This window comes from Cyprinodon tularosa, unplaced genomic scaffold (assembly GCF_016077235.1).
Source record: "Cyprinodon tularosa strain WSP-4 unplaced genomic scaffold, ASM1607723v1 ctg2, whole genome shotgun sequence".
In the NCBI taxonomy this organism is placed as follows: Eukaryota; Metazoa; Chordata; class Actinopteri; order Cyprinodontiformes; family Cyprinodontidae; genus Cyprinodon; species Cyprinodon tularosa.
Window position 1 is genome coordinate 932,115 of NW_024038733.1, and position 27,891 is coordinate 960,005.

Below are 27,891 nucleotides of genomic sequence, written 5' to 3' on the forward strand. Positions count from 1 at the left end.
AGATACAACAAACTGTGACAAAAAAAATCAAAGCCAGAGACACCAGTTTAGGTTGTATTAAATGTTCTAGATGTTTTATTGGTGTTTGATCATTTATTTGACACACATTATTTCTACAAGTTTTGAATGATTTCTTTTTTCTTCTTCAATCTTCCTTTTTCTGTGGCCTAGGATGGACCTATGCTGGCCCCCTTCGACTGGTCTCCAACAGCAAGTGTGCACAGATCCGAGCCAGACTAATCTGGATCAGGACCTGGGTCTAGATCCATGGATAAGGGCCCCAGGCACATGGACTCATACTGTCACCACTCGAACTACATCACAGCACACTTTCACCATATCACACCTGCACACATGCCTTGATGGGAACCTGAAGCCTTTTGGTTTTAATAAACACGACTCGAAACCCTGCTTTGCTGTAACATTGAAGATTAGCCTCTTGAGAAACCAGCAAAAAACCAAAACAAAACTGAAAACAAAGAAAATACAAAAAGAGACACACACATCCTGACCAATATTGTTTATGCCCTTCATTAATGTCTCTCCTGCATTGCTTTTCAACATGTTTTTTACTGTCTCCGGTCAATTCAGGTATAGAATTATATAGATTTCCTAGAGCACACAGAGAGATTGAGTTGATTTACCAACTTTGGGGAAGAGGGGATGTATTGTAATAGTTATTAACAACGACAATGGTTCACACTGTGCACACAGACTAATGTGGCGGGAGGGAAAGAGAGAGGAGGGCTGTGAGAGACAGAAGGGGAAAAGAGGGAGGACACCATGAGATGTGCTTTGTTAAGCCTAAATGAGGAAAAGTTGCTCTCACACACCTCCTCTCCTGTATCAGCAATAAAAAAGACAAATAAATCATCAAAATCCCTCCCACCCCCACATATAAAAAAAAAAAAAAACACTGATTGTGGAAAAACTGAATAAACGGAAAAAATGGACGCATTGAGATGGTCGGGGAGGTGACCACTCTGCTGGTCCTCCGCAAACAGGAGACAGAGGCGCTCAGAGGCGAAAGGTGGCAGTCGAAGTGGTGGCCGGCGTTGAGATCACATGGTGTGATCTTTTAAATTTGTGTGTGACTGGAGGACAAGCAAAGGGATGGCGAGGAGAGAAAGGAGACGGGTGTACTAAAATACAGAGCAGGGAAGAGAGGAAGGAGGAAAAGCTGAATGGTCCTTTTTTTGCAGAGCATCAACACTCCCTCTGTTTCTTCAGCTCATTCAAATCTACATACACAATATGCAGCTGCCGTTTGGTAGATATATTGGTTTAAGTACACAGCAGTGAGAGAAAACATGCAAAGAGTATCATAGGAGGTAAGGAGAAAGGGCGTAGGGCAATGTAGAACGTTGTAAAGGTGCTTTTGCTGTTTTTTAATCTTTGGGGCAGTTGTGATGGAAATTGCTTGAAAGCTATTTTTGTCTTTAAAAGGGGGGCAGGAGGCGTCTGGACATGAGTCTTGCCGAGGATGAAGTGAAGGGAGAACAGATGAGTAGAAGATGTAAAGGGGCTCGAGCAAAGGTGCTCCACTGATCAATAGTATGTCTCCTTCTCCACCCAACCTGCAGTGAAAACAAGACAAAAAGCTCACAATCACTTAAAATGTGATCAACATTTAAAAACATTTGCATTATTACGCGAACAATATAAGAATCTATATCAGTAGATTAAAATATCACTGAAACGTTTATTTGTTTCAGTAACTCAGGTTAAAAAGAGTCCTTGAATATGGATTCATTATTTGCAGACTAGTATGACTCAAACATTTATGTCTGATATTTTAGATTAAATAGTTAACTGTTAAAACACAAAAATTAATTTCCCAAAAATTTGCATTTACAGACCAATACAAAAGATTTTTCTATTGCGAAATGTTATGATGTGGACATTTCACAATCATGGAGAACCAACTTAGTTGAAAACAGTCACAGCAAAGGTTTGTGCAGAAGAGCTGACTGCCAACAAAACAAAGGTGAGAAAAAGGAAAAGTTGTAGTAGAAAAAATAAAAAATAAAAACAATGAAAACCGCAGCGCAGACAGGATTAAGAAGCAAATTTCATTTCCAAGTTTAGAGGAAATTCATAAAGTGTGAACTGCTGCTGGATTTGGAGCTTTAAGATCCACCACAAAAAAACTCATTCAGAACATGAGCAACAGCTGTCACATTTGTTATGTTAAGCCAGAATCAGAGATGTCAGAAATACATCTGGGCTTAAAGTGGTTTAAAGACATTATTTCAAAAATAAAAGTATGCTTAGCTTGGAAACTAAGTTCCCAAAGTCAAGAGAAAGAGCCTAAAGGTACAGAAGCTGATTGGCTCAAAGTCCAGTGGGATGTTTTCAGTGATGATTAGAGGAACCATGTCATCACTCACTGTGATCTTTGTAGATCCTCTGTTTTTCTCTTTTATAGAGATGCTAATTTAATTTTCCAGCAGGAGGTGGTACCTGCCCATACACCCAAAGATACTATAAACTGGATTAATGACCACTGTGTTTGATTAGTCAAACTATTGTGACCTGAAGCCCATAGAGAATCCACAGTGTTGTCAAAGGTGAGAGACGCCAAAGACAACAAAACAACTCTCTATCAAGGCAACCCTGGACTTCCATTATACCTCAGCAGAACCAAAGGCTGACTGCCTCTAATCTAATCTAATTCATCCAAACAAGGATTGACGCATATAGTGTACAATGCCTAAACATACTGAGATTTATTTGATATAAACATTTTTTTGATCTTGTGTAATATGCAGTATATTTGGTATAAGACATAATCATTTAAACTGACAGAAATTAATAGTTTTATTTTTTTCATTACTAAAAAGTGGTAAAAACTCAGACTCATGATATAATAATTTAATATTATATTTATATTAATTGCAATATGTAATATTTTACTCTAAATTCAAGAAAGTGTAAAAAAGGTAACGATTGGAAAGTGTTGGTAGCTGCTGGGAAAATGTCTTTAACCTTCAAAAGCGCACAGCAGCTCATTCTGACTATTTCTCTGCAGAATGTGACCTGCCTTTCTCTCTCCACTAGAAAACACAGCTGCGCCTAAAGAACACCTGAGTGGAGAAAGGAACTGCAGTGCTTTTGAAAACCTTATCAAAGAATGGTTCAACCGGTAAGAAATAAAATACAAACATATGGTGTCACTGCGGGAAGTTCTAATAGAAAAGTACTTCTCTTAGTGGCTATTGAAACCACTAAAATGTAACAATCAAGTCTTTCATATAAGCAAAACACTTAATGGGTGAGAAAGCAAAGACTTACCACCAGGGTTCCGACGGAGGATAAGTTTTCGAACTTCATCATAAACAAAGATGAGAAAACTATATGGGAATGCACAAAACCACCAGCTAGGCCTGCAGACAAGAAGAAAGGAATGCGAATCCCGTAAGCAGGGAACATCTCAGGTCTTTTATGCCGGTTAATAAACATTAGCTGGACACCTACTTTAGAGGATACATCCTGAGAGCCACATCCATGCCAGGGCAGTAGGACAGGAAGGCAGCCAGGGCTGTCTCTTCAAACAGGCCGAAGATCAAAATCTTGTTCCTGAGTGCACAAATACAGCAAGCATTGGCCAAAAGGAATTCACCATGGTATTTAGACATATATCCATGTAGCTGCAGCACTCACCTCATTCCCTGCTGGAACACAGAGTTACGTCGGGTCTTGCAGATGATGAGATCGGCCCACTGCACCACAACAATGCTGACAAAGAAGGCTGTGTGGCACGTAAACTCCACAATCTTCCTCTGCTCGTAAGTCTGGGCGAGGAAGGAAATGACAGTTAGGCCAGCAGACCATATATGAAGAGAGATATTTAAATAGAAAATAAAAACAACACGTACCCATTGCTGTCCATAGCTGTCTTCCAGATCGTTACAACTGCGGTCATCCCAATCGAGGCGGATACCCAGAAGTAGACTGGGCAGGAAACCATTTTCAGCCAAGATGACAAAGTAGCTGAAGAATCCTCCCAAGGCCTGGATCATTCCTGCGCAAGCAGGAAAATGGATAGGTTAGCTTTGATGCTTTATGTTTTATCACATCACAGCTGCAACACTGAATGTTTTCTTTGGATTAGACCATTAACAGGTTAACCCAGGATATAAACCTATTTATTCACACATATTAGAAAAACTATTTATTCAATGATTGTTCGACTATATTTACCACCAGCATCCAATCAGAAAGGCACAACTGGCACAAATTATTTATCCACTTCAGTAGAAAAATACTATGAATGTTACTTAGTTTGACTGAGAGTCAGGAAACAGGATTTTAATTCTACTGAAGAGATTCACAAAGCAAACATTGGAATTAGACCTTATTAAGAGATGTCATTTAAATACTATTCAGCTCCAGTATTTCTTATGTGGGGCTTAAAAGTTCTGGGAAGTACCTTTAGCCTTAAGAAGATGCCAACATAGTTTGTGTTAAATAAATGAGACTAGTTGGAAGTTTTATTTCTAGATACCTTGAGGTAACCCATTTTAAACATATATCTCAATAAAGAAAAGGGATCTAGTCTAAATCAACAGTCCCAGAACATTGGGCCTCATTAAGTTCTGGTAGAGAAAAACATTTTTTGAGTTTCCCTAAGAAAATTGAAAAAACAAAACAAAAAACAAGTGTCAAAGGTCATGTTTTCAAACATTTACCGATTCGCTAGGTAAGCACATCTTATTCAGCCCATGCAAAAACTCACATTGTATTGTATAAATACAAAATTCTACAAATTTTACAATTTGTACTCGCATTGTTTAAATACAAAATCTACATTTTAGATTTAGGATTTTTTTTAAATAATTTTTCATTTCGAAAATTTCATTTAGTGTCAGCTTAGAATATTCTTTGTTGCTATTCATAGTGACAATATTAGGGCCTATTACAAGTCATATATCTTAAAGTAATTTCAAAGCAATTTTGTGGCTTCTTAAACTGAAAGTTTGTTTTAACATACACTTGCTGTACATAATCACAGAACACTTCGTCTTTGTTTGTTTTTTTACCCACCAATTTGTCCATAGGCAATGCTGATGAGCCTCTCATTCACAAGCTTGTCCCTGAAGGGGTTCCTGGGCTGACGCTTCATGATGTCGCTCTCAGCTGCTTCATAAGCCAAGGAAATAGCTGGGACCTATCAAAGACAGAGGAAGTGTCAGCCTTAAACGCTGGAAACCTGCTTGGAATCGTTGATATATGAAATCTTTGGTTTGTTCTCACCATGTCAGTTCCTAAATCGATGCAGAGGATGGTGATGGTTCCCAGAGGGAGGGGGATGTTGGCTATGATGAAGAACAAGAAGGGAGTGATCTCTGGGATGTTGCTGGTCAAGGTGTAGGCGATGGACTTCTTCAAATTATCAAAGATCAACCGGCCTGACAGTGAAGAAACAGAAAAATCCCGTCAGACAATATTTGACAATAAAGTTCCAGCTTTGAACAACGAACCTGTTCATTAAGCAAAAAGGAATTTTATAGAAAGTTTTTATGTTGACTTTTTTAAGATAAAGGTTATAGGTTAATCTAACCTAGTCTGCTGAGTCAAACTCATAACCCAAGTGTATTTTGGTACAATAATCACAGATTAGATTGGTTGATAGTTGCTCACTTAAAAACACAAATTAGGTTATTCTTTACCTATATATGTCTAAAAATTAACCTAATAAAATAATCATAGCCCTTTTCTATCCTCTTAAAACCATATTCCGTCTGTCAACATTTTTAGTATTTAATCTCAGTCTCTCCAGTGGCACCTCCCACCTTCTTCCACTCCAGTGACGATGGAGGCAAAGTTGTCATCCAATAAGATCATGTCCGCAGCCTGTTTGGACACATCGGAGCCTGATATTCCCATGGCAACACCGATGTCGGCCTTTTTCAGTGCAGGAGAGTCATTCACACCATCACCTGTCACAGCAACAATGGCACCCTAAGAAAAATAAAGAAAAGAAAGGAGAGTAGATGCTAAACTGACCAACCAAAAATCTGAATTTGATCATTAAAATTGTCCAACTCAAACATTCTGAATATCTTAAATACTGAGAATATTGATAAATTATATCTTATAATGAAAATGTAAATATTGAACAGCTTGAATTGTTTTCTTGTAAAACAGAAAATCATACTCAAATAACAGATTCATGTTTGATTTAAGTGACACTAAAAAGGCATTTTGTTTCAATTGTATCCATTTTGATCTGGAGATCAACATCTGCTGGATATCTAGCACCACCTGCTGGTGAAAAAGCAAAGAAAACAACACAGGAAAAAAAAAATTCCCTGGACCAGGTTCCTAGCAATATCAAGCATGTTTTAGTTTTTCCCACCTCCAAAGAACCTGATTTCCATAACTGGGTCATAAACAGGCCTCTGAAGCAAGAACACAGTAATTTGTTTCCGGTGTGCTGGAGCAGACAAGCATCTTCCTCATGCAGGCGGTGGATCATAAGGACCAGAGCTAAACCCCTGCTCAGAAGGCCACAACTTTTCTTTTAAACCTCTTTAAAAAAAAAAAAAACACTGTCAAAATGTCCCAACCTGTCTCTGGCATCCCTCCACAATGATGAGCTTCTGCTGTGGGGAGGTCCTAGCGAACACAATCTCTGTGTGATTCCTCAGGATGTCGTCCATCTGTTCCTGAGACAGTTCCTTCAGGTCTGAGCCATGAATCACGCAGGCTTTGGCATCCCTGAAAATAAATGATGAAAACTTAAAACACAGATAACTGAACTTATGGTCTCACTAAAACATGTGCGGTTGCATCCTTTCTGTGTGTATTGATTGTTCTTTACCTCGGGTTCACCTGGCTGACAGGTATGTTAAGGCGAGCTGCTATGTCCTCCACTGTCTCATTTCCCTCTGATATGATGCCGACTCCCTTGGCGATGGCTTTGGCTGTGATTGGATGATCACCAGTGACCATAATGACCTACGAAAGAGACACATTTTAACTTGGATTCATCTCTTGGATCTATGCAATGCAAAAATCAAGTACTACGTAGCTCACCTTGATGCCAGCAGATCTGCATTTTCCTACAGCATCGGGTACAGCAGCGCGAGGAGGATCGATCATAGACATGAGGCCAACAAAGCAGAGGTTATCCGTCTGAAAGTTGACATCATCAGTGTCGAAAGCAAAACCTTTGGGGTATTGGTCTTCTGGCAGGAGCAAGTGACAAAAACCTGAAAGGAGAAGCAAAATGGTTATAGTTTAAATTTTATAAACATTTTAGCCTTTTGTCTCTCTGTCAATTTCTCTAAAAACATTTTACAAGTGAAATTGCAAATAAAATATTCTTAAATGGCTAACAAACAAGCAGAGTAAACTATTCTTGAAGCATACTTTAAAAAAAATTACTATACATCTACTATAACAATACATTCAACATTTTCTCCTGCTGAACGTAATCACATCTTTGTTTTTTTACCAGTAAGTTTCTTACCCAGTACTCTCTCTCCCAGTCCTCCCAGCTCCATGTATGCGCTCTGGAAAGCCTCCTTCATCTCCTCGTCCATAGGCTGCTCTTTACCCTGAATCACAATGGTTGAACAACGATCTAGGATCCTCTCAGGGGCTCCCTTCATAACCAGCAGGTAGCGGTTGTCATTGGGATCCTCTGTCTCGTGTACTGATAGCTGGAAGAGGAGATCAAGGAGATAAATATAAAGATAAACCCCTACATAAAATATACAGTTTCATATTTACAGTTGTTGAATCTTTCTACAATATTTGTGTCACAAAAAAACTTTATTTTATGGAACAAACCATCATAAAGTGTTGAATACAATCTAGAGGAACTGCTTGCTAACAAAGTAACATTATTGGTTAAAAATAGCCTCCATTTGTGTAAAAATCTAACCCTGCACAACTACCCAAAGAAACCATGCTGAAATATAAGGGTGAAGGCATTATGCTGGGGAAGCTTCTCTTTGGGAGGAAAAGGGAATCTGATTAGAATTCCAGGAAACATGGATGTTAGCAGCTCTAAAAGGATTAATACAGCTGTGGAAGTTCCTCTTCCAACCGGATAAATACAGAGAATACAACTTGCTTTAGCTCCAGTCATGAGCTAAATTGAACTGGAGTTGTAGTCATTCCGAGAGCATTTCACTACAGCTTGGCCACATGAACATATGGGAGATGGCACCTGGATTACAACCCACAACCTTAAAAATAAAAGCCCCCCACTCTTCCCACTGAGGTAAACTAACATCAATCATCTACATAGTCTTAAAGCTGTAAGTGCTTTTAAAGCTGAATCTAAAAATATTAACTCACAAGGGCTGATAAAAAAAAAGGGAGAATATCCCTTTTTAAGCTTTTGTAAGAAATGAGGAACATCCTGTATGATCCTGATCATTCAAAGTTATACATTGATATAAAATAAACTGAAGTTCTGTTGGTTTATTTGAATTCCAGTAAATACTTGTACTTGGTAATACTTTGTGAAAACAGAGTAGAAGTTTTCTGATATATTAGGGAATCTAGTCACCTGGTATTTGTTTGTGGAATTGAAGGGAATCTCAGCTACTTTCTTGTTCCTGTCCCGCATCGCTCTGACAGAGCCACATGACAACTCGATGCATTTTAGCAGAGCTGACTCAGAGGCGTCTCCGGCCACGTCTCGCTTCAGGATGGGCAATGATTCTTGACCAGCTTTGAACTGTGCTCGGTTACAAAGAGCAGCAACACGGGACAGAGCCTGCCATGTAGCTGAGCTCTTGTCAAAAGAGGCACCTGAGGGAAGGACGAGAGGAGGGGGTATTACAACAACGCATAAGAGTCTGTTTATGCTGTGCGACATGTCGCACCGTCTGTTCCACATGCCCTTTCCTCTCTAACCTGACTGATCCTCAGTGGTGTCGGCCTCATGGATCTGGTTGTCAAACCACATGTGGGCCACAGTCATCCTGTTCTGGGTAAGCGTGCCGGTCTTATCAGAACAGATGGTGGAGGTGGAGCCCAAGGTTTCCACAGCTTCCAAGTTCTTAACCAGGCAGTTCTTCTTCGCCATACGCTTGGCAGTCAGAGTCAGACACACCTGAAGGTACACATTTATATAATCTTACGTCAAAAACTCAGCATATTACATACTGTGTCTTTATGTTGTGGGGTCTTTAAATACACCAGCCCCAATGTGAAATTGAAAAAACTGTAAGAATAGAAATAATCCAGAAACACAGGTCGCTTACAGTGACTGTAGCCAGCAGGCCCTCAGGTACATTAGCCACAATAATGCCAATAAGGAAGATGACAGCTTCCAGCCAGCTGTAACCCAGGATGATGGCCAGGATGAAGAAGCTCACGCCCAGGAAAACAGCCACACCCGTGATAATGTGGATGAAATGCTCAATCTCCTTGGCGATGGGGGTTTTCCCGGTGTCCAAACCGGAGGCCAGAGTAGCGATGCGACCCATAGCTGTGCGATCTCCGGTGTAGATGACAATACCTCGTGCTGTTCCTGGTAGGGAAAAAAGTAAAGCATTTACAGAGACCTGACAGCTCTTCAAAATGAGGGGAATGTAAGAACAAAATGCATATGAGGAAATGACAAATGTTGGATTACTAGTTTTGTGTCACCAAAGATAGTTTAAGAAAAATACTGCATTTAAAAAAAATGGATGCCATCACTTAATCAAAGCCAGTGGAATCAAAACATCCCATTTATGATTTTGTGAATTATTTTTTTACATTTTTTAATCAAATCAACCTGGGAACTCCTGTTAGTCAGTCTTACTATTAAAAGTGTCCAAACGTTTTGTCATGTTTTTGTCAAGCTTCAAATTTACTATATTCATAGTGAAATTTTGTAAATGTCTTTATTTAAGCTAACAATAAACTTAAATTGAATACTTTCTTAAAATTAGCAAACAAAATAGATGGTGAATATATGTAAAACATACTGTAATTTCATGAATTTTGTGTTTTCTTTTTTTAGATAAAAAAACATGGTAAAAAAAGATAACTTCTATGCTGTAAAAAATATTTCCCTAACATATTAACTTGTCAACAGCTCTGATGACAAGAGTTGCCCCTGTCTATCCTGTATTGAAGCAGTTACACAATAAATACTCTTCTGTGTCTGTCAATGTTTTATTTTAGTTTGATACTCTAATCTGCTTTAAACCCAAAAATAGAAATGGGAAAAAATAACAGGTCTAAAATAATTGTTTTTCAAAACAGGATTTTCCTTTCCACAAAACATTATGTAACCAGAGTAAATATAATTTTAAAGTAGGATTATCCTACTGCAATAAATATATTTATTTACAGATAAACATAAACTGTATAGTTGATCATTGATAGTCTATGGTAGCCTCACAGAATGCTGGTAGTACCTTCCACACAGTTGGTGGAGAAGAAAGCAATGTTGCGGGTCTCTAGAGGGTTGTCATGGGTGCAATCAGGTGACCTGCTTTGTGGTTCTGATTCTCCAGTCAAGGATGAATTATCCACCTGTTAGATGGTAAAACAGGACAGTCTTTTTCATTAGAGAATAAGAAGAGTTTGTTTGGTCTCGTACATTATGACATTAATAATTTAGCAGAATTTCAGCATTTATGAAGATCTCAAAAATACATCACAAAGTTAAACCCAAAATCCGTCTGTTTCTTGAACAAAGGAAAATAAAACCTACAAATCGAATAACAAAGTTTAGGGAAATTGTGCCCGATTGTTAGAAACATTGTTAAAAACTAACATTTATTTCCAGAATAAAATGTATTACTTCTCTATCCAGTGACTGCTGCATCAGTTTAAGTCTGTGTTTGTACCTTGCAGCCATGAGCAGACACCACCCTGATGTCAGCAGGGATCCTGTCTCCTCCCTTTACTTCAATCAGATCTCCGGCCACCACCTCCTCAGCGTTGATCTGCACCTTCTCACCCTCACGGATCACCAGCGCTTGCTGCAGGGAAAAGAGTTAGAAAATACATATAATGGTCATTAAGGGCTAAAGCTGTGGCGTCTTAACTTTTTGCATGTGGACCACAATCGTTGAGAGCCATCGGGGGTTCTACATTTATATAATTAAATGCAGGTAGTAATAATAAGAAAGTTTCATTTTCCATGCTCAGCAATAGATGAGACATGCAATATGCTATGTGTGTCTGAAAATGGTTCTAATTATTTTACCTTAATAAAAGGAAGCTTCACTGTTTCTTAACTTTTTAAGTCAAATGATTTATATTTTACTGGTATCAAAAATGCTTTGGGTATTTTTCCAGCAACAACTGGGAAATTTTTATGTAAAAAACCTTGACTAAGTGCCTACATCTGGGCCACAGTGTGTAGTTTTACCTTTTGAAAATATACAAAAAAAATCTAAAAATGATTAAGGCTCTATTCACTTCAGGGCAACATTTGTACCATTCATGAACTTTTACTGCTGGCCACATTAAATTTTTCAAGATCCACTTTGAACCATCACTGTGTTTTTGATTTTATAATAAAATAATAAATTTAGCTGTAGGTTCAGGGTAACTGGAGAGAATGATGGGAATTCAACTAAAACAATGTTAGGAACTGCTGGTACCAAAAGGTAGGGCAATTTTCCTTTTTTTTATTCTGAAATATAAGTTTGACAAAATTTTAACTTGCATACGACTTAAAAAGGTTTTTTTTTTAAATAACGTTTCAAAATGTACAAATTTTTTATCCACTATTTTACTACTCAGTAGTTTTCCTTCCTCCTTAGTTACACAAACCTAGAAAATATAGACTTTTCATGTTACTCTGTAGTTTCTCTTTAGATGTGAGGTTTTCTCTGGGTTAACAATGAAGGACATTATCATCCGATTTTATGAGAAAAATCAGAATGACAATGTTTCCTAAAATAAAGCAGCATGCTTACCTGTGGCACCATGTTCTTAAAAGATTCCATGATTTTGGAGCTCTTGGCCTCTTGGAAGTATGAGAAGCAACCGGTGATGACAACTACAGCTGTGAGCACAATACCTAGGTACAACTGTGGAGGAGAACAGACAGAGAAAGAGTTATACATCAGCAGAGGTGTGAAGAGCAAAGCCACAGTTTCCAAAGGTTTTCTTTCTTATTCCCGTCTTTGGAGTCCTGAGTGTGACGGTTGCATTTATGGGGCATACCTTAGCGACTTGTGGATTTTTTTCTATGAGGAAACTGTAAAAATTAATTTGTGTTTTGCTCACATTGTCGCCTGCAGGGTCGTCCTCTGTAGCTGCTTGGATGGCATAGGCTAGAAAGCAGAGGATGGCTCCAGTCCACAGCAGGATGGAGAACCCACCAAACAGCTGACGACAGAACTTGATCCACTCAGGGGTAGTAGGCGGAGGGGTGAGAGCGTTTGGACCATCTCGGATCAGAAACTCTGCTGCCTTGGCATTAGTCAGTCCCTGGATAAAGAAGCAAAGAAAAGATCTTAACATCAAGGACTTTAGGAGAAACATTGGATTACTCATTATGGGGATCAATGTCAGTTTCAGGGTTAACCAATTGTAAAACACACAATATCTGAGAAAGTTATATAGTTATATAGAAAATTATATTATTTATAGACCTGTGTATATAACAAGATATACATATAGAAAATAAGTCAACTATATTTGAATGAATAGAAGTCTTTTGACGATGCTCCATGCTTCTTCTGTCATGCCAAGTCCATAAAAACAACAATTGATCAAGAGATGTACATCCCATAATATATCATAAAATAAAACATTCATCTTTATTTATATGAACAAATCTTTTCTCCAGAAAACATTTTGCATGTTCAACTGCAAATTTCAGTCAGCCTCCAAGTTATAGAAGCAGGTCATTTATTTTTATTTTATAGTTACTGTATGTTTAACTTCACTGCTGCTCCAGCACCTCGTCTTTCCATGCTAACATTCAACTTCCTCTTCACAGAGGGGACTTTCCTTAAAAAACAATGTCTTTAATTGGCAGCAAACCAATTTACATTTACCATGTATCCCAAGAAAAGCCAAAGAAAATAATAGAATTTATGCTACAAAAAGAATATATATATATATATATATATATATATATATATATATATATATATATATATATATATATATATATATATATATATATATATATATATTTATTTATTTATATATATAAATAAATAAATGACCCTTTACAGACTAGAGAAAAATCCCTTTATTTCAGTCCTCCAATACTAACATTTGATGTTATCTTAAAGGATTTAAATCAAACATTTCACCAAAATCTAATGTATGCAAACATGGGTGCAAAGATTTTATATTTTTTCTACAAATTTTGCCTCCTTTTTTTACGACCAGAGTTGAACTCTCCTCACTCTTGAATATTATCTAGATCCCTCTGCTGCCATCTACTGGTAGAATCTGAAAACATGACTCACCTGGACAATATCAGTCTGGTATTTTCTGGATACTTCCTCAATAGACATTTTGTGTTCCGTCTAGAAAAAAAATACAGCAACAAGAGCACAACACAAACAGAAAGAAGAAACAAAACAAAAAAACACGTGTTAGCACTCTCTGATGTCAAAATCTTGTTTTTCTAGCATTTGTCAATGCAATGTTACAGGGAAAAGTCCTTAACAATTAGAATAATATGCTTTATAACCCATGTATATATTTTGAAAGCATTGAATTCATTTAAATAGAAATTATAAAGATACTCCATGCAGTTCACCTGAGAAATTCACAGGGCAGCCAGGTATGGCAGCCCTGATGTCTGTTTCTTGAGCTGAAATGTGGATTCAAACTCACGGCATCCTGATAAAAGTCAAACCCCTAATATGGGCAAATAAACATCATTTTGTCTCTTATTCTCTTATTTCTCCTCTCTCAAAGGGATCGAGTAAAAAAAAAACACAAAAATCTGCAATTGACAGCTGGCGAAGTAAACTGATTCAAAACATATTTAAATATATATAGTAAAAGTTTAAGGAAAGGTTTTACTCACAATGGGCACTTCCTTCTTCAGGTCATCCATGTCCTTGACCCCCTTCTTCTTGGGGGATTGGCCATCTTTGTCCTGTGTGGTGGCAACGCGGTAACTGTCTGAACGACCATACTACAGACACACACATATGTTTTATACATGCCCTCTGACTAGGCTGAAGAGACAGCCGCTGTTCTTGAGTTTAGCTGCTCTTAGAAAATGATCAAAGAATTCCATATCCTGCATATAGGCTCTTCCAAAATGTACCTATCACCCACAGACTCTGCAGGAAACTAGGGATGACTAATCTTTTTCTATGAGTAAGTTGTACAATGCTAATAACGTTGTAGCTTCGTTAAGTGGCCTTGAGAGTTTGGGTATTCTTAGTTATTGAGGGAAGCAATGGATTAAAAACACCAATATAAAAACATGCAATTATAGTCTCAGAACCCAGGGTGTGTTCCTCAACATAGCACTATCGTGGGTGAGCGGTTAGGGTGTCAGACTTGGATCCCAAAGGTTACCGGTTCGACTCCCGACCCGCCAGGTTGGTGGGGGGAGTAATTAACCAGCGCTCTCCCCCATCCTCCTCCATGACTGAGGTACCCTGAGCATGGTACCGTCCCGCCACACTGCTCCCTTGGGGCGCCATTGAGGGCTGCCCCCTTGCACGGGTGAGGCATAAATGCAATTTCACAGTGTGCAGTGTTCACTTGGGTGTGCTGTGTCACAATGACAATGGGAGTTGGAGGAGTTTCCCAAAGGGCTTTCACTTCACTTATAAAATTTCACTATCATAAGGGCACAGTAAAGTGCCATCAAAGCCACAACCTGTAGTGTGTCCTGGCAGACTCACCTAATGTCCTCTGATCAAATGCTCTGTCATACTTGATGCCCAGACAGATGCTTCACAACACAATGTAATAGAGTGCAAATGGTTTAACCTGCTTCGTTTTATTCAATTATGAAGCAGCAAGCTGTGAGGACATCAGAGAGAGAAAAAGGCAGAAACACAGACTACAGAGCCATCAAAGCTTTTCTGCTAATATGTCTAATATGCTTTAAAATTCCAGATCATAGCTCAAAACCAACCAACAGGACACCATATGTGGACATTACAGATTACTTTGCTTTATTATAGCTGCTTCAATTTACAGCTGACTGTTACATTGAGGTTTTTGCTTAAGACACAATTTTCACTATCAGTCAAGACCTGGCTGAGAAAAAAATGTAAAGGGAAGATATGAATAAAAACCAACGAATTAGCTATTTAAAAAATAAAAACTTGAACAGTTTCTATATGTATTTTAAGCAATAGATAAACAAAATGTGGCCCCAAATGTTAGTTAGTCAACATCAGTAAATAAAGAACTTGGATGCTCATTTTACTGTTCCAGCTGTAGATCTTTTAAGGTGTGCCTCCACCAGCTTTGAAAAAGTAGAGACTGACAGTCTTTTGCCTGTTTACTTGTTGCATGATAGGCAAAACCACTGAATGGACAGAGGTCCTTTAAACAAAAGATTTTTAGGTCTTACCCCAGATTTTCAGTTGGATTCCAGCCTGAATTTGATTGGGTAATGCAAAAACATGAGGATGGTTCTAATAATCTATTCCATTGTATGTATAATAAAAAAAATCCAGGGCATTTACAAAACATAAAATTAACATAAATCATTCAGTAACTTATTAAGACAACTGAAAAATTAGATTTGATTTTAAAGTGTTAGATGAGGAGGAACAAATCGATGTATACCCCCTTAGTTAGCAAAAACGGTTAAAAAATGTATTTTTCTATCCAACTTTTTGTTGATCTACCACATACAATGTGAATGCAATAAATGTAAAATTTTAAATAATATATATTTCAAAGACACTGAAAACGTTTTCTAAACACTAGACATAGGACATTAATAAACTTAGAGGAGCAGAGCTCCTCCAGCACGACACATTGTTCTCCTATTAGATCAACAACAATATTTTAAGTTTGCTCAACATGACTCATGGATAAAATTCAAACAGATATGGGTGATGAAGGGCCAGAGGTGAAAGCAGACTTCCCCAGAGCTGGAGACACAAGGGTCTCAGCGGACAACTCCCCTGCTCATCCAGGTAATTTGTAAGCAGGGGAAGATTTTACAGAATAAGATAAAGAAATAATGTAAAATAGAACAATCACTATGTATTAACTACAGTATAAAATTTATATAGAATATGTCTCCATTGATATCCTGGACTTCGGTTTGGTTAACAGTGCTCCGCATTTTACTTGGTGCCATCTAGTGGTAAGTCTAGGAACTAACCCTACCAAACTACTGATTTCCATTACTCTATTTCATCTTTAAGGTAAATCTTCAGAGGTCTTATTTCTACAGGGTGTGGGTTTTGAAAAAAGCAGCAAGCGGGGAGTATGAAATATTAACTCAAAATTTCCACCCATGCTACAGGCCCAAACAAACCACACCAAACCAAACACACCTGCATTTGAACAAAGAGAGGCTTGCCTCTGCATTTCCCGTTAGAAATGAAACTCTACAAACCCCCCATGTGGAGTCAAGCCCCTGTGTTGTTTCCTTTTTCTTGTGTATAACAAACCTGCCTCTCAGGTTTAGTTTCCCATAGATAGTGCTTTAACGATACCAGATATGCACGACTACTCTCACTTAATTAAGTGGTGCCATCAGGTTGCTCAACGACCACTTTTTATTAGCTGAGAGCAAACAATAAAACCCTGTATGAGCTTGTTGGGCAGAGAGCAGCATGTCAGCGTGAATGAGTTGTTGGACCTGACTGCAAAAAAGTACACACACGCACACTCCTATGCAAACACCAAGTTCTGTAACAAGAGAGCAGGTAAGCAAATCTCTCAGTGCGGCGTGTCCAGGCACACTGCAAAAACAATCCAGAAATAAGTAAAAAATGGCTTAAATTAAGTATATTTAGCCTTAATTTGAGCAGGTAAATAAGATGATTTGCCAATGGAATGAGTATTTTTACTCTTAAAATAAGATAGTTAGATAATATTTACTTGAAATAAGACGATAAAATAGTTTTTTCTTATTTTAAAAGGAAATTGTCTTGTTCCATTGGCAAAGTGTCTTACTTACCTGCTCAAATCAAGGAAAAACACACTTATTTTAGGAAAAAATAACTTATTGAGATTTCTATTTTTTGCAGTGCAGGCTGAGGGAGGAAGAGGCTACACACAGAGAGAGACTGGTGTAGTGGAAAAGTACGGCTGCTGATCCCCACTGGGACAGGTCAAGGGGTGTGGGAGTGTGTTTTGAGAAAAAAAGGAGGTGGGGTGGGAAAGTGTTGACTCAGGTACATGTATGTGATATTTTATGTGGGTATTATCTGCTTGAGATCAGTGCTGTTTTGCAAGAAGTCATGCAAAACTGTGGTTAAGAGAAATTCAACACCTCTTCCTCAGAGGTGAGATGTAAGCACCAACATTTTCTGCCATTTTAATGTTCACACCTATATTTCGAGGTATATTACCTATACGGTACGCCTGCTCCTGTATGTGATCAGGGTGATGAAATGGCAGATAAAGACACAAATCTAAATAAACAATCAAGCTTACACAGCTGCTGGGGCCTGCACAATACAAGTTGTTTGAAAGCGATAAAATGGGAGGTGACGAAAGTCGATGGCAGACAAGACTAGGTAAATGGAAAAAGAGACATCAGTGGGAGGTGAGAGAAAAGCAGGTGAGGAAATGATCGTGGAGGGTGAGACAGAGCACGAAATGTGGGTATTGTCACCCTTCTTTCAGGCGTCTGATTAGATATTGAGTGTCTGTGTTCAGACCCACACTAATATCACATCTCAACATCATGAACTGCTAAAAAATTAATTTTTAATGAAGGTGTATGTGTGCATAAAGGTGTTATTTACAAATATGAATGAGAGCATATTACAGAGTGTGACTCATAGTGAAAGGATGTGTTGCCAGCTAATCCTCGTCGGTTTACAGAACAGTGGGTAAGGAAATTGCATACGGACTGTGTGCCAAAGACAATGTATCAGAGGAAACGGATTCACAAGTCTGATACTATGAACAATAAAGATGATATAAAATCAGATATGATGCCTTGCAAAGTGAGTTTCATCCGTCTTTTTTTTACTACAACAAACTTTATTTAATCTTATCTGGATTTGATTCAATAAGCCAAAAAAACAGAAAAATTATGAAGAGGGAAAAAAAATCCAAGGGAAGCACTGGGATGATGATGAGATGGGGGACATCAACGAACATCAGATTTTTAAGCTTTCCCAAAGATCCTTGATCAGATTTGGGTTGAGGCTTTAACTGGACCAACCAGTCGCTTAAATTCTATCCAAATCGTTCCTTCTAGCTCAGGCTGTATGTTTAGAGTCATTATCCTGCACAAAGACTTACTTCCACTCTTATCTCAACTGTTTTTATCAACCGTTTTTTTTTTTTTTTTAAGGATTGATCTGCGTTTGCTTTATCTACCAACATTATCAGTGTCCTACCCTAGTGATGGTGCTCAGGCTGATGTGGAATATTAGTGCTTCTCAAAAAAACAGGCGAGCCCAAAGAGACACATTTTGCTCTCCACAAATTATACTTTCTTCCTCCTCCACATGACTTATGGTCAACTGCCTATGGGGCTTTTTTTGTACCGTCTAGAAAGGTCAGTGTGAAGGATGCACAAGAGTTGCCCTGCCAACAGATTTTCCCACCAACTGAAACCATTTTTCTTCTACGTCTACCAAAGAAAAGCATGAGCAAGTACTGTAAAGATGAACATGTCCGTTATTATCCACACTTTGTGTTTATCTATTCTCACTTGTCCTGCCTGTGTGTTTCTGTGCAGCTATCCAGCTGTCTTCAACATCTCTGAGTAATTCAATGAGCCCCCTCTGTCCTGAGGAGGGAAATAGAGACTTGTGGCTGTAATTACATACACTCACTCCCCCACAGGTGCACAGGAAAAACAGAATGATGGACATATTTCTCCCTTACATTATTGAGCTACGGTAAAAACAGAATAATGGTTAACATTAGGAAACACATTTCCAATGTTTGTTTTACGCTTTATTCCCATTTCATTATGTTTGCCTGCCCCCTGAAAACCCAAAGAAGAGTAAGCATGTAAGAGAACAAGTTACCATGGCAAGCAGCATGGCTGCTGACATGGTGATGAAGCTCAGCGGTGGCACGGTGCTCTGAGGATCCCCTGATGTTATCTGGGATGAGGAATAATTGATGCATCAGCAACTGGACACCACATTCACCGCTGCTTTTTCTAGAGCTACTGATGGATTCCAAGAAGTAGTTTGTGTTTTTTAATGTGCTCATGTCTCTATGTGACTGCATTAGCAGAGGTGAGTCACCGAATTGGCTACAGTCTGCCTAAGCAGCATCCGCGCACACTGCGGCAGTAGAAGACAGGGGAAGATGTGGTTGTGGTGGGGGACTGGGGGGTTGGGTGACAGCCATCTTATCCAAATGCAAAAACATGATTAAACAATAAGATTTCAGTAAGTTCAAATGTGCAAATAGTGCTCACCTACAGTAAGCATGTGGCACTGAAGTGAAATCTTTGGGGATTGGTAAACATTGGGTACAAATGCTCAGGTTAGGTGTGGCACAGTCATGTCAAGCATGTTACAGACCACAGGTTGGAGCATGCAAACCAATTACGGGTTTAACTGTGAATGGGAGGTTGTTTTTTTAAGTTCCTCTTTTACTACACAGAATTGTTGCAGCAGAACTGAAAGTTTTTATTTATTTATGCACCAATATAAGAGAGCCACCGTGTTTCAATGTGTTGACCTTATAACAGATAGTGGCAGTTAGCTGGAACAATACAGAGATACTGAGATGGTAACTTCTTACCCTCCTTCCCTAATGTATGTGATGTATGCAATGAATGGTTTGTACCAAATCTAAAATCTGGATTACAGTGCAAATTGTACTTCAGAATAAAGAACATTGATTGATTGATTCATGCCATAGGTATCACAAAGCTTTATTTAGAGGTACCACAGTAAAAGTGGCTAAATGCATGTTTAGTCCACACTTAATGTATTTAAAGACTTTTAATGCATATTTTCCTCCTGCTTCAGTCATACACTGCGTTGCTCTATCACATAAGCATTTTTGGTTGAATAACAGAAATTGCAACAAAAAAAATAAAATAAGTTAGTATAAATACTGGTACATCTACTTCCTCTACCAGATACATTATAAATCACTACTTCCTCTCTGCTCCCTGAGACCATCATCACAATATCAGCTGATGGACTGCAGTTACATGAACAGGAAACATGCAGAGTATCTTCCTCTTTGTTTTAAAAGCAGTCCTTTTTCATGAGCTCTTGATGTGGCGACCATGGAGAACAATGAGTGAACCTAAAACCAGATGCAAATAATTGGATGCTTGGTTTTCAGCATCTTAAAGGGTAACTAGAGGTGGACATTTGATCCAATACGGGTCATCTCATTCACTTTTTTCTATGTGAAGGTCCTCGACCTTCCATGTGCGTCATTGTTCAACTGAAATATGCATAAAGCTGAGAACCACTGACTCAAAACTGCAAACGTACATTAGGGATGCCTTTTTATTCAATATGTAGAGATGAGGTATCAAAATGTAACCAAGTAAGTCTTTAAGAGAAACTTTTTCTTGACCGTGCTTCCATACAAAGGTTAAAATAATTTTTCCCATTATGATTTTCCCATCCAATGATTTGTGTTTCTAGCTTAAATATTTTCCTTCTTGCAATCATTCACAGGTTTATCAAAATAAAGAGCTTTATGGAAAAATACAGACTTTTACTTACTATATGAGTGTTAGGGGAGGTGCTTTTAGATAGGGCTTATAGGTTTGTTTGCCCTGTTAATTATAAATGGCAAAGTTACCAGTTTACCCTTGGGGCTCATGTTACTGCATTGGCCTTGTCCTTTCTATGAACTGTCTAATGAAAAACAGGAAAGCAGCCTCTTTAGCATGCCTTAATTGGGCTGAATTTCTAATATTACAACAGTGGAATGTAAATGTGCAATTAATTTATCACTGATTATGTATTTCTGCAAACTTACTAGGTCATTGAGCCATCTGCTTGTTCTTGCAACAGGAAGGAGGGCTGTGGCCAAAGTGGGAGGACTCAGACTCAAGAACAAGCGACCTGACCGCTGGGATTAAGAGGTCTGATTGCAGCACTGGATTAGCCCATTGTATGCTTCGCCTTCTCCCCTGTCTCTGTTTGCACATCCAGGATAAAACAAGTTAATAAATTAAGCTTTCATTTTACCTAAGAGGTGTGCGTTTACGTCGAGGCTTGGGAAAGTCAATGGGGCCTTGAGAGTAACATGAGAAACATATCCCGTTTTTCTGGCAAATATAAAATACATCAAAAAAACAGAACGACTTCTGGAAATTTGAGAGATGGCAAGAAACCTCTCTAGATATTGAGAATGTAAAAACAGAGAAACATCTGAAAATTCTGTTGCTCAGACTTTTAAAAAAAATGAAAGGTATGTGTCAGGCTGATCAAATAATATTTAGAGAAATTTTCAACAAAGTAGAATGCATACGATTTAGAAAAACAGTCGGAAAATCTTAACCTCTAAGATCTGCAAACATAAAGAGAGATTAACGCTCTTTAGCTCTTGATCATCTGCCTTGTGTTCACTAAAGATAATAAATGAACCCAAACTGAAAATCCCTTCTTAAACCGTAACCCTCTCATCCCCTCGTTTCTACGTTGATTCCTTCAACCCATCTGTGTCCAGTCATCATCTTTATCTGTCCAAGCAACAGAAACTATGGCGTATCTGTGTGACTTTATTGAGTCCAGAAAGTAGAACTGGTCAGGACTATAACTGGATTGGATTAACATTGTAAATCTTGGGTTGAGTAGGCAGCAGTGCGTCCTGCCAGGTTCTGAGAAGGTGCAGTGTGTGGTTAAGGAATCAGACATATGTTTATACAAGTACTGGTTATTTATTTATATATATATATATATATATATATATATATATATATATATATATATATATATATATATATATATATATATATATAATTTATCATGCTTTCTCAAAAAAGAACAACATATTTCAAACCACTTAAACATGTGTTGGTTACTATAGTGGTTAAAGAAAATTCGCCACTACTTTGACAGAGAGGACTGTTGATAGTACGTTACTCAACACCTGTGAGGATACCATAAAGGAAGTCCAAATTAAGAACTTTAACATTTCCTGCCATGCCTACTTGTTGCAATTTTTACACAAAAGTTTTGCTTCTGGTTGCTGGATCAGCTCTGCATTTATTCTTTGCAGAGACGTTGGATCAGAATGATATGAAGTCTTAAAGCCAAACTTGCAGGTTTTTTGTCCAGAAAAGAAGCCAGACTCAAACCGCTCACAAAGCCTCATCAATTTTGGATTGACTGTAATAGCAGTAGACAGTTGTTTTTATTGTAAGCTATGGTAAGGGGAACACTCTGCAAGACTCCAGTTTTGTTTTTATTAAGTTTTCCTTGTCCAAGCATCACACTCCAGATATCCACCCTGGTGAAAAAGCTAGTGCAGGCCTTTCTTACACTGACCTCTATGGTCGCCTTGTTTAAGATGCGTCTTAAAGTGAAACAGGGGAACAGGGTATGTGTGGGCCAGTTTTAATGTCAGAGTCAGATGACAGAAAACACAAATAAGCTATATAATCATTTCACTTTGTTTTCTCAGAGAAATTAAAAAAGGATTTAGATACTTTAATGGATAAAATTGCACATTTCTTTGGTTATTATTACATATGCATTAATATCTGGTCTGTAGAATAAGTGTGGTGTATTCTCCTCTTAGTTAATTCACTGTAGACTTGATGCTTTGGTCATTTGCTTGTGTTACTTGACTTTTCCTCTAAAGGCTATTGCTAAAATATAACATATCTAAGACATTATAATTAACATTTATAACATTAAATTATAGTTTTAATTGCAAGTATGTAAAAGATTAATAAGTGAGTATTTTTATTGACATAGGGTGTGTTGGAACATCCGTCCTAACCCCTATATAGAGCACTATATAGGCCCATATAGAGCACTATATAGGCCCATATAGAGCACTATATAGGCCCATATAGAGCACTATATCATTTTAAATGAGTGTTCGAATGCCTAGTGGATGAAAAAGTAATGGACTCATAATTTCCCGCAATGCACCTTGACATGTAGTGTCACTAGACTAGCAGATGTATCCCAGAATGCTTTGTAAGAGCTCTTGAACAAGAACAAGGTATGCAATCCATTCTACAAACAAGGTTTTTTGGCAAATAATTATTCTAAAACAATGAATAAAATATTTTTCTAAATAACTGATACCTCATATTGAATTATTGTAATAACATAGGAAATATAAACATCATTATGTTATAAAGTCATATTTTCTCTACACCCACTATATGATTTCAAGCCAGAATGTCAAACATTGTTTGGAAAGGACACAAAAATAAATTAAACAACTGAAAGATAACTTTTACTTATTGACTAATCATCAAACTAAAAAAAAAAAAAAAAACATGAAAAAACCAGCAACACAAACTGCATCGAGATCAAAGTAACTGACCATTGCATCTGTGCAGTGTTACTGTGCCTAGATTTACGTGCAGAGAGACGCGCATCTCCAGGACAACAGCTCAGCTAGTCATGTTGCTGTAGTTGGGCAACCTCCCCCTCCTGAAACGCTCTCTTTATGGGAGACCATCGGCATTTTAAGTTGGAAACTTTTGGCCATATCAATCACTATGTCTAATCAAGAAACATGGTTTAAAGAAATGTCTTGAAGAGATAACATGACCTTTAAAGAAAAGATAGATTCACTTCTATGTAATATGGAAAAAGTAGTCTGGGAGTTAGAGAAGTGGCACTTTAAATAAATACAGTGAATCTTGGGTTAAGTTTAAAGGTACAGACTTGTTTCTCGCAGATAGTTGTATGCACATTTTTTATGTGAAGGTGTTAATAAAAGCCTGTTTGTTTCAGTTGCTTGAAGTTATTCACCTGTTAAAAAAAACACGCCCTTTAGAAAAGGGCTACTCATTTCGTACTTTTGCAGTTTCTGTCATTTTGTGGATGAGGTTTTTCAGAAACATGGCTGCCCAACGTTCATCAACCTGCTTTGGTGATATTTGGTGCAGGCTTTGACGAGCAATATTCAAATAAATTCTCTATGATGTATTCGTTTTGTTTTGTTTTGTTTTTTTCCTGTGTGGGAATATGAATGACTAAGAATTATCATCTCCTTGCAGGAAATCACAAATTTTTCATAAGCTAACATTTTTTATATACATATTTGACCAAAAAAAAAAACGGAATCGCTAGTAAAGTAAGAGGCCCCGGTGGTGCCTGTGTACGGCAGCCTTGCTTCTGTCAGCAAGACCCAGGGCAGCTGTTGCTACAATGTAGCTTGCCACCTTCAGTGTGTGAGAATCAGTGAATGACTAAATGTAATGTAACACACTCCAACCAAGTGTCCTGACTTGGAAAAAAAAAGTGTGCTACAGCAGGAAAAGGATGACTGAAAAATTTAAATATCATATTACCCATTTTGGACATTCTGTCCCCGATTCACAAGGTGCTGATCAACCAATCAGGGAAAGATGGGTTTAAAAGGCATCAAGTCACAATATCAGGATATTATATCACCAATTTATGGGCCTAAAGGATCAGGAGATAATATGTAAAGTTTTGGCAATGTCTTTAGTTAACTGAATTGAAAATTTTAAAGGACAGGAAAAAACTCTTTATTTTTGATCAATCAATTCTGATGGGTGATCTAAGGGTTCACTGTTGTTAAATCAGAGCAGGAGAGTAACGAACATATGCATATGAAACCACTGTGCATTGTCAATTGAACTAGCGGTTGTATCAAACTATGATGTAGCTAAAGCAATAGGACCCCACACTGTGATCTTTTGGGGCTTTTGATTTCTTTAAACCATACAGTAAAGTGAAGCAGCTGCAGGTTTGCTGCTGAAGGATGAGAGAAAACAGAATGTTCCTGAGCACCGTTTTCTATTGATCGGCAGCCGTCATGTTGCTAGAAGAGAGGAAGCTTATTGACCTTAACCGAATCCCAGGACACATGTAAGGGAACACATCCTGTATGAACCTGTCTTGCTGATGGGTTCTGTATTGTTAGGGACTTATCAGCCTATGCAAAGCACCTTGCAGCAGGAGCAGCACTCTGCACCAAACTGAGGGCTGGGCCTCTGCAGGAGCAGCAACAGCAGCCACACAGCACCTTCATCACCTAGAGTAAAGCCTGATGCCTTAGAACCCTCCAGACGCCTTAGTGGTGCAAATATAAATGAACATTATTTTCTAGAAACCTAAGAGACAAGTACAGAGGATCTAAGAGAGGCTGCTCTGAGGCAATGTGACCTCCTGAAAATAACATCCCTATTTCTACTGATTTTGATCATCAAACCTCCCCACCCAGACCCACAGCACGTCCTGGAAACCATCTGCTTCCTCTGCCCCTGATAACCAATCTCACATGGTGTGGCAGGAGGGAACAAGAGCCACTGTAATGTGAGCTTCAGGTCATTATCCTATAAAGGATATTCTGTCACGCAGCCCTCCCCCTCTCTTTGCTTTAACTGCCGTTTTTCCTCTTTATCACTACACCTGCAAATCCATCCCATCACCACCATCTACATCAGATATCTGAAGGTTAACAGCAGCAGTCAATGCAGCTGTGAAGCCCTGGATGCACAATGCGCCTGTAAATTGATATCTAATTACAGAGAAGCATCAATGCAGGGAGGAAAATGAACAGTGTGCAAAATAAGGAGGCTGTGTGAGTGACATTACTTTCCTAAAATTAGAAATCTCTATATATACCTCGTCTTTCTGTTCTTGATACAAGAACAGAAGGAAGGATGAGCTTCAGCTTGTTCTCAACGCAGCATCAGTACTGTCTCTTTTATGCGTGGCTCTGGGTGGCAGCCTATCACAGCTCTGTGCAGGGAATTTCCACGGAAGAAGCCACGCCCCTGGTTTGACGCAGAAACCAGAGTCGCAAGCGATGCCCCCTGCGGCCTTGAGGAAGGACAGCCGCTAAGAGGACGTTCACGAAGAAAAGAGGAATGGAGCGCGAGATGGATAAGGAAACTGGGCATCTGATTATGGGATATCTGGAATTTCTATCCATTTCCTCAGGGTCAGCTCAACATCTTTCAGCGTTTCCTCTTCTAATTACTGGTTTCTACAATGCCATCACCTGGAGGGACGCACTGTGCCCCCAAAGGACAACTAATTCCCCTTCCCATCACTACAGCAACAGCCGAGCCTCCCCACATCCACCGCAGTGCGTGCGTAAGCGCCCCTGTTCCCTGTTCTTTTGTCTCGATTTGACGCAGTATCCGTAAATACAGCACATTTTAAACTGAGTCTCCCGCTGCTGCAAAGGATCCTTTCCTCAAAATCCGTTTGCAGCGTCACGCCGCCGCGATCAGCGGATGGCGATTTAGCAACCCATTGCGCAAAAAAAAAAAAAAAAAAAAAAGATAATTGTTTTACATCCGATCTCACATCCAGTACATTTCCATCTAGTTCTGTAGAGTCACCCACTGATTGGTTCACTGCTGTAAGTTCAGTCATGATCTTTCTTTTTTATGCGCGCACGAACACGCGCTGTACAGATCGTTCTCATTCAGCTGCGCTTTTTTTTCTTCCATTTTTTTTATTACACCCTAGTGACCATTTGCTTGCGATTAACGAGTCATTAAATTATGTCACAAATCTAAGAAGAAATAAACTGGCGATGCGCTTATTCCGGTAACCGCATTATGACGCACGGGTCATTGAAGGTGCCGAAGCTCTCCAGCTGACAGCATCCATTCAAAGGGGGCAGAGAGGAGGAGGGATGGATGAAATCTGCTAAATCATCGTAAAGAACGTGATGCACAAGAATGTGAAAATAACATTATCAGTCTGTGATGGAGATGAACACGTGCCCTCCCTCTATAAACTCCCCCTCCCTAAACACCGGAGCAATCTGGAGGAATAAACCGATTAGGGCCTACTGTGGCTCACAAGGTTACGGTGACAGCAAATGAGACACCTTCCTTGTCCTCTGATTCACGACAAACTAAACTCCACCAAAATCAGGGAAAATAGTAACAGCTGGTGCAGCTGTGCTCTGGAGCGTCTGTCTGCATCATTTTTTTTTTTTTTTTTTTTGTCGCAGTATATAGAGAGAGCAGGGTAAAACGGTTCCGCATTAGAGTCAATGTCACTGAGACACAGAGGCTACGCCGGGTATCCATATTACATCACTGTGTGGTTATTTTAATTATGCTTCCTAATAAAATAATTGGACCCTCCCTCACTTTTCTCAGGCCACTTCAACGCAGCTACCACGCAGTTAAGAAAGTTAAAAAATGGTGGCTCTTACCCCCATGTTGGCGCAGTTACTCTTCTTCTCTCAGGTGATGCACCGCTTGAGAGGTGTCAGACCCTCAGTGTTTAAATACCTCGCCTTAAAAAACAGAACAGCATAAGCTCATTTATTCGGTTTTAAACGCATAGAATTTAAAGTTAAAGGAGTGGAATAAAGAGTAGCTCAAACCTTTAACAAAAAAAATGTCGGGCTCCCCTCTTTGTCCAGTAAGAAGTCTTTTTTTAGATAAAATGCTGAGGTCTCAAGCGGAGCATCACGCGTGGAACCCTCCTCTTCCTCTGCTCTCTGATACTTGCGGTGAAAAGGAGCCGGTAGGAAAAAAACTGAGCTGGTCGTACTGCCTCAGCACTAGATGCTCCTCCGCGACTCGAACGCCGCAGTACCCCCTTTTTTCACGCTGCACTACTCCGCCGAGGCAAGAAGCGCCTAGTTGAGCGAATGAGAGAAGCGGAACGAGCGAACTGAACCCGCCCACAGCCGGTGAAGGCGTCCAATAAG

The 27,891-nt window shown here is 38.8% G+C and overlaps 1 protein-coding gene across 2 annotated transcripts; it reads right to left on the reverse strand.

Annotated features, from left to right (window-relative positions):
• Window positions 1-46: 46 nt before the first annotated feature.
• On the reverse strand, window positions 47-27,772 carry atp1a3b (ATPase Na+/K+ transporting subunit alpha 3b). Of its 2 annotated transcripts, none has more exons than XM_038284317.1 (23): window positions 27,562-27,772; window positions 27,388-27,471; window positions 13,970-14,041; window positions 13,401-13,460; window positions 12,202-12,405; window positions 11,889-12,002; window positions 10,809-10,943; window positions 10,374-10,491; window positions 9,228-9,496; window positions 8,878-9,076; window positions 8,528-8,772; window positions 7,478-7,670; window positions 7,042-7,217; window positions 6,827-6,963; window positions 6,573-6,723; window positions 5,796-5,964; window positions 5,257-5,411; window positions 5,047-5,170; window positions 3,879-4,024; window positions 3,664-3,794; window positions 3,478-3,579; window positions 3,295-3,386; window positions 47-1,577 (listed from the first exon to the last, which is right to left on the reverse strand). In XM_038284317.1, exons 2-23 carry the CDS (start codon window positions 27,391-27,393, stop codon window positions 1,549-1,551), a joined length of 3,027 nt encoding a protein of 1,008 aa, XP_038140245.1. In that variant the 5' UTR covers window positions 27,394-27,471; window positions 27,562-27,772; the 3' UTR covers window positions 47-1,548. The 2 variants fall into 2 exon arrangements, with proteins under 2 accessions (XP_038140245.1, XP_038140244.1); XM_038284316.1 differs by having other exon boundaries at window positions 13,970-14,080.
• Window positions 27,773-27,891: the final 119 nt, after the last annotated feature.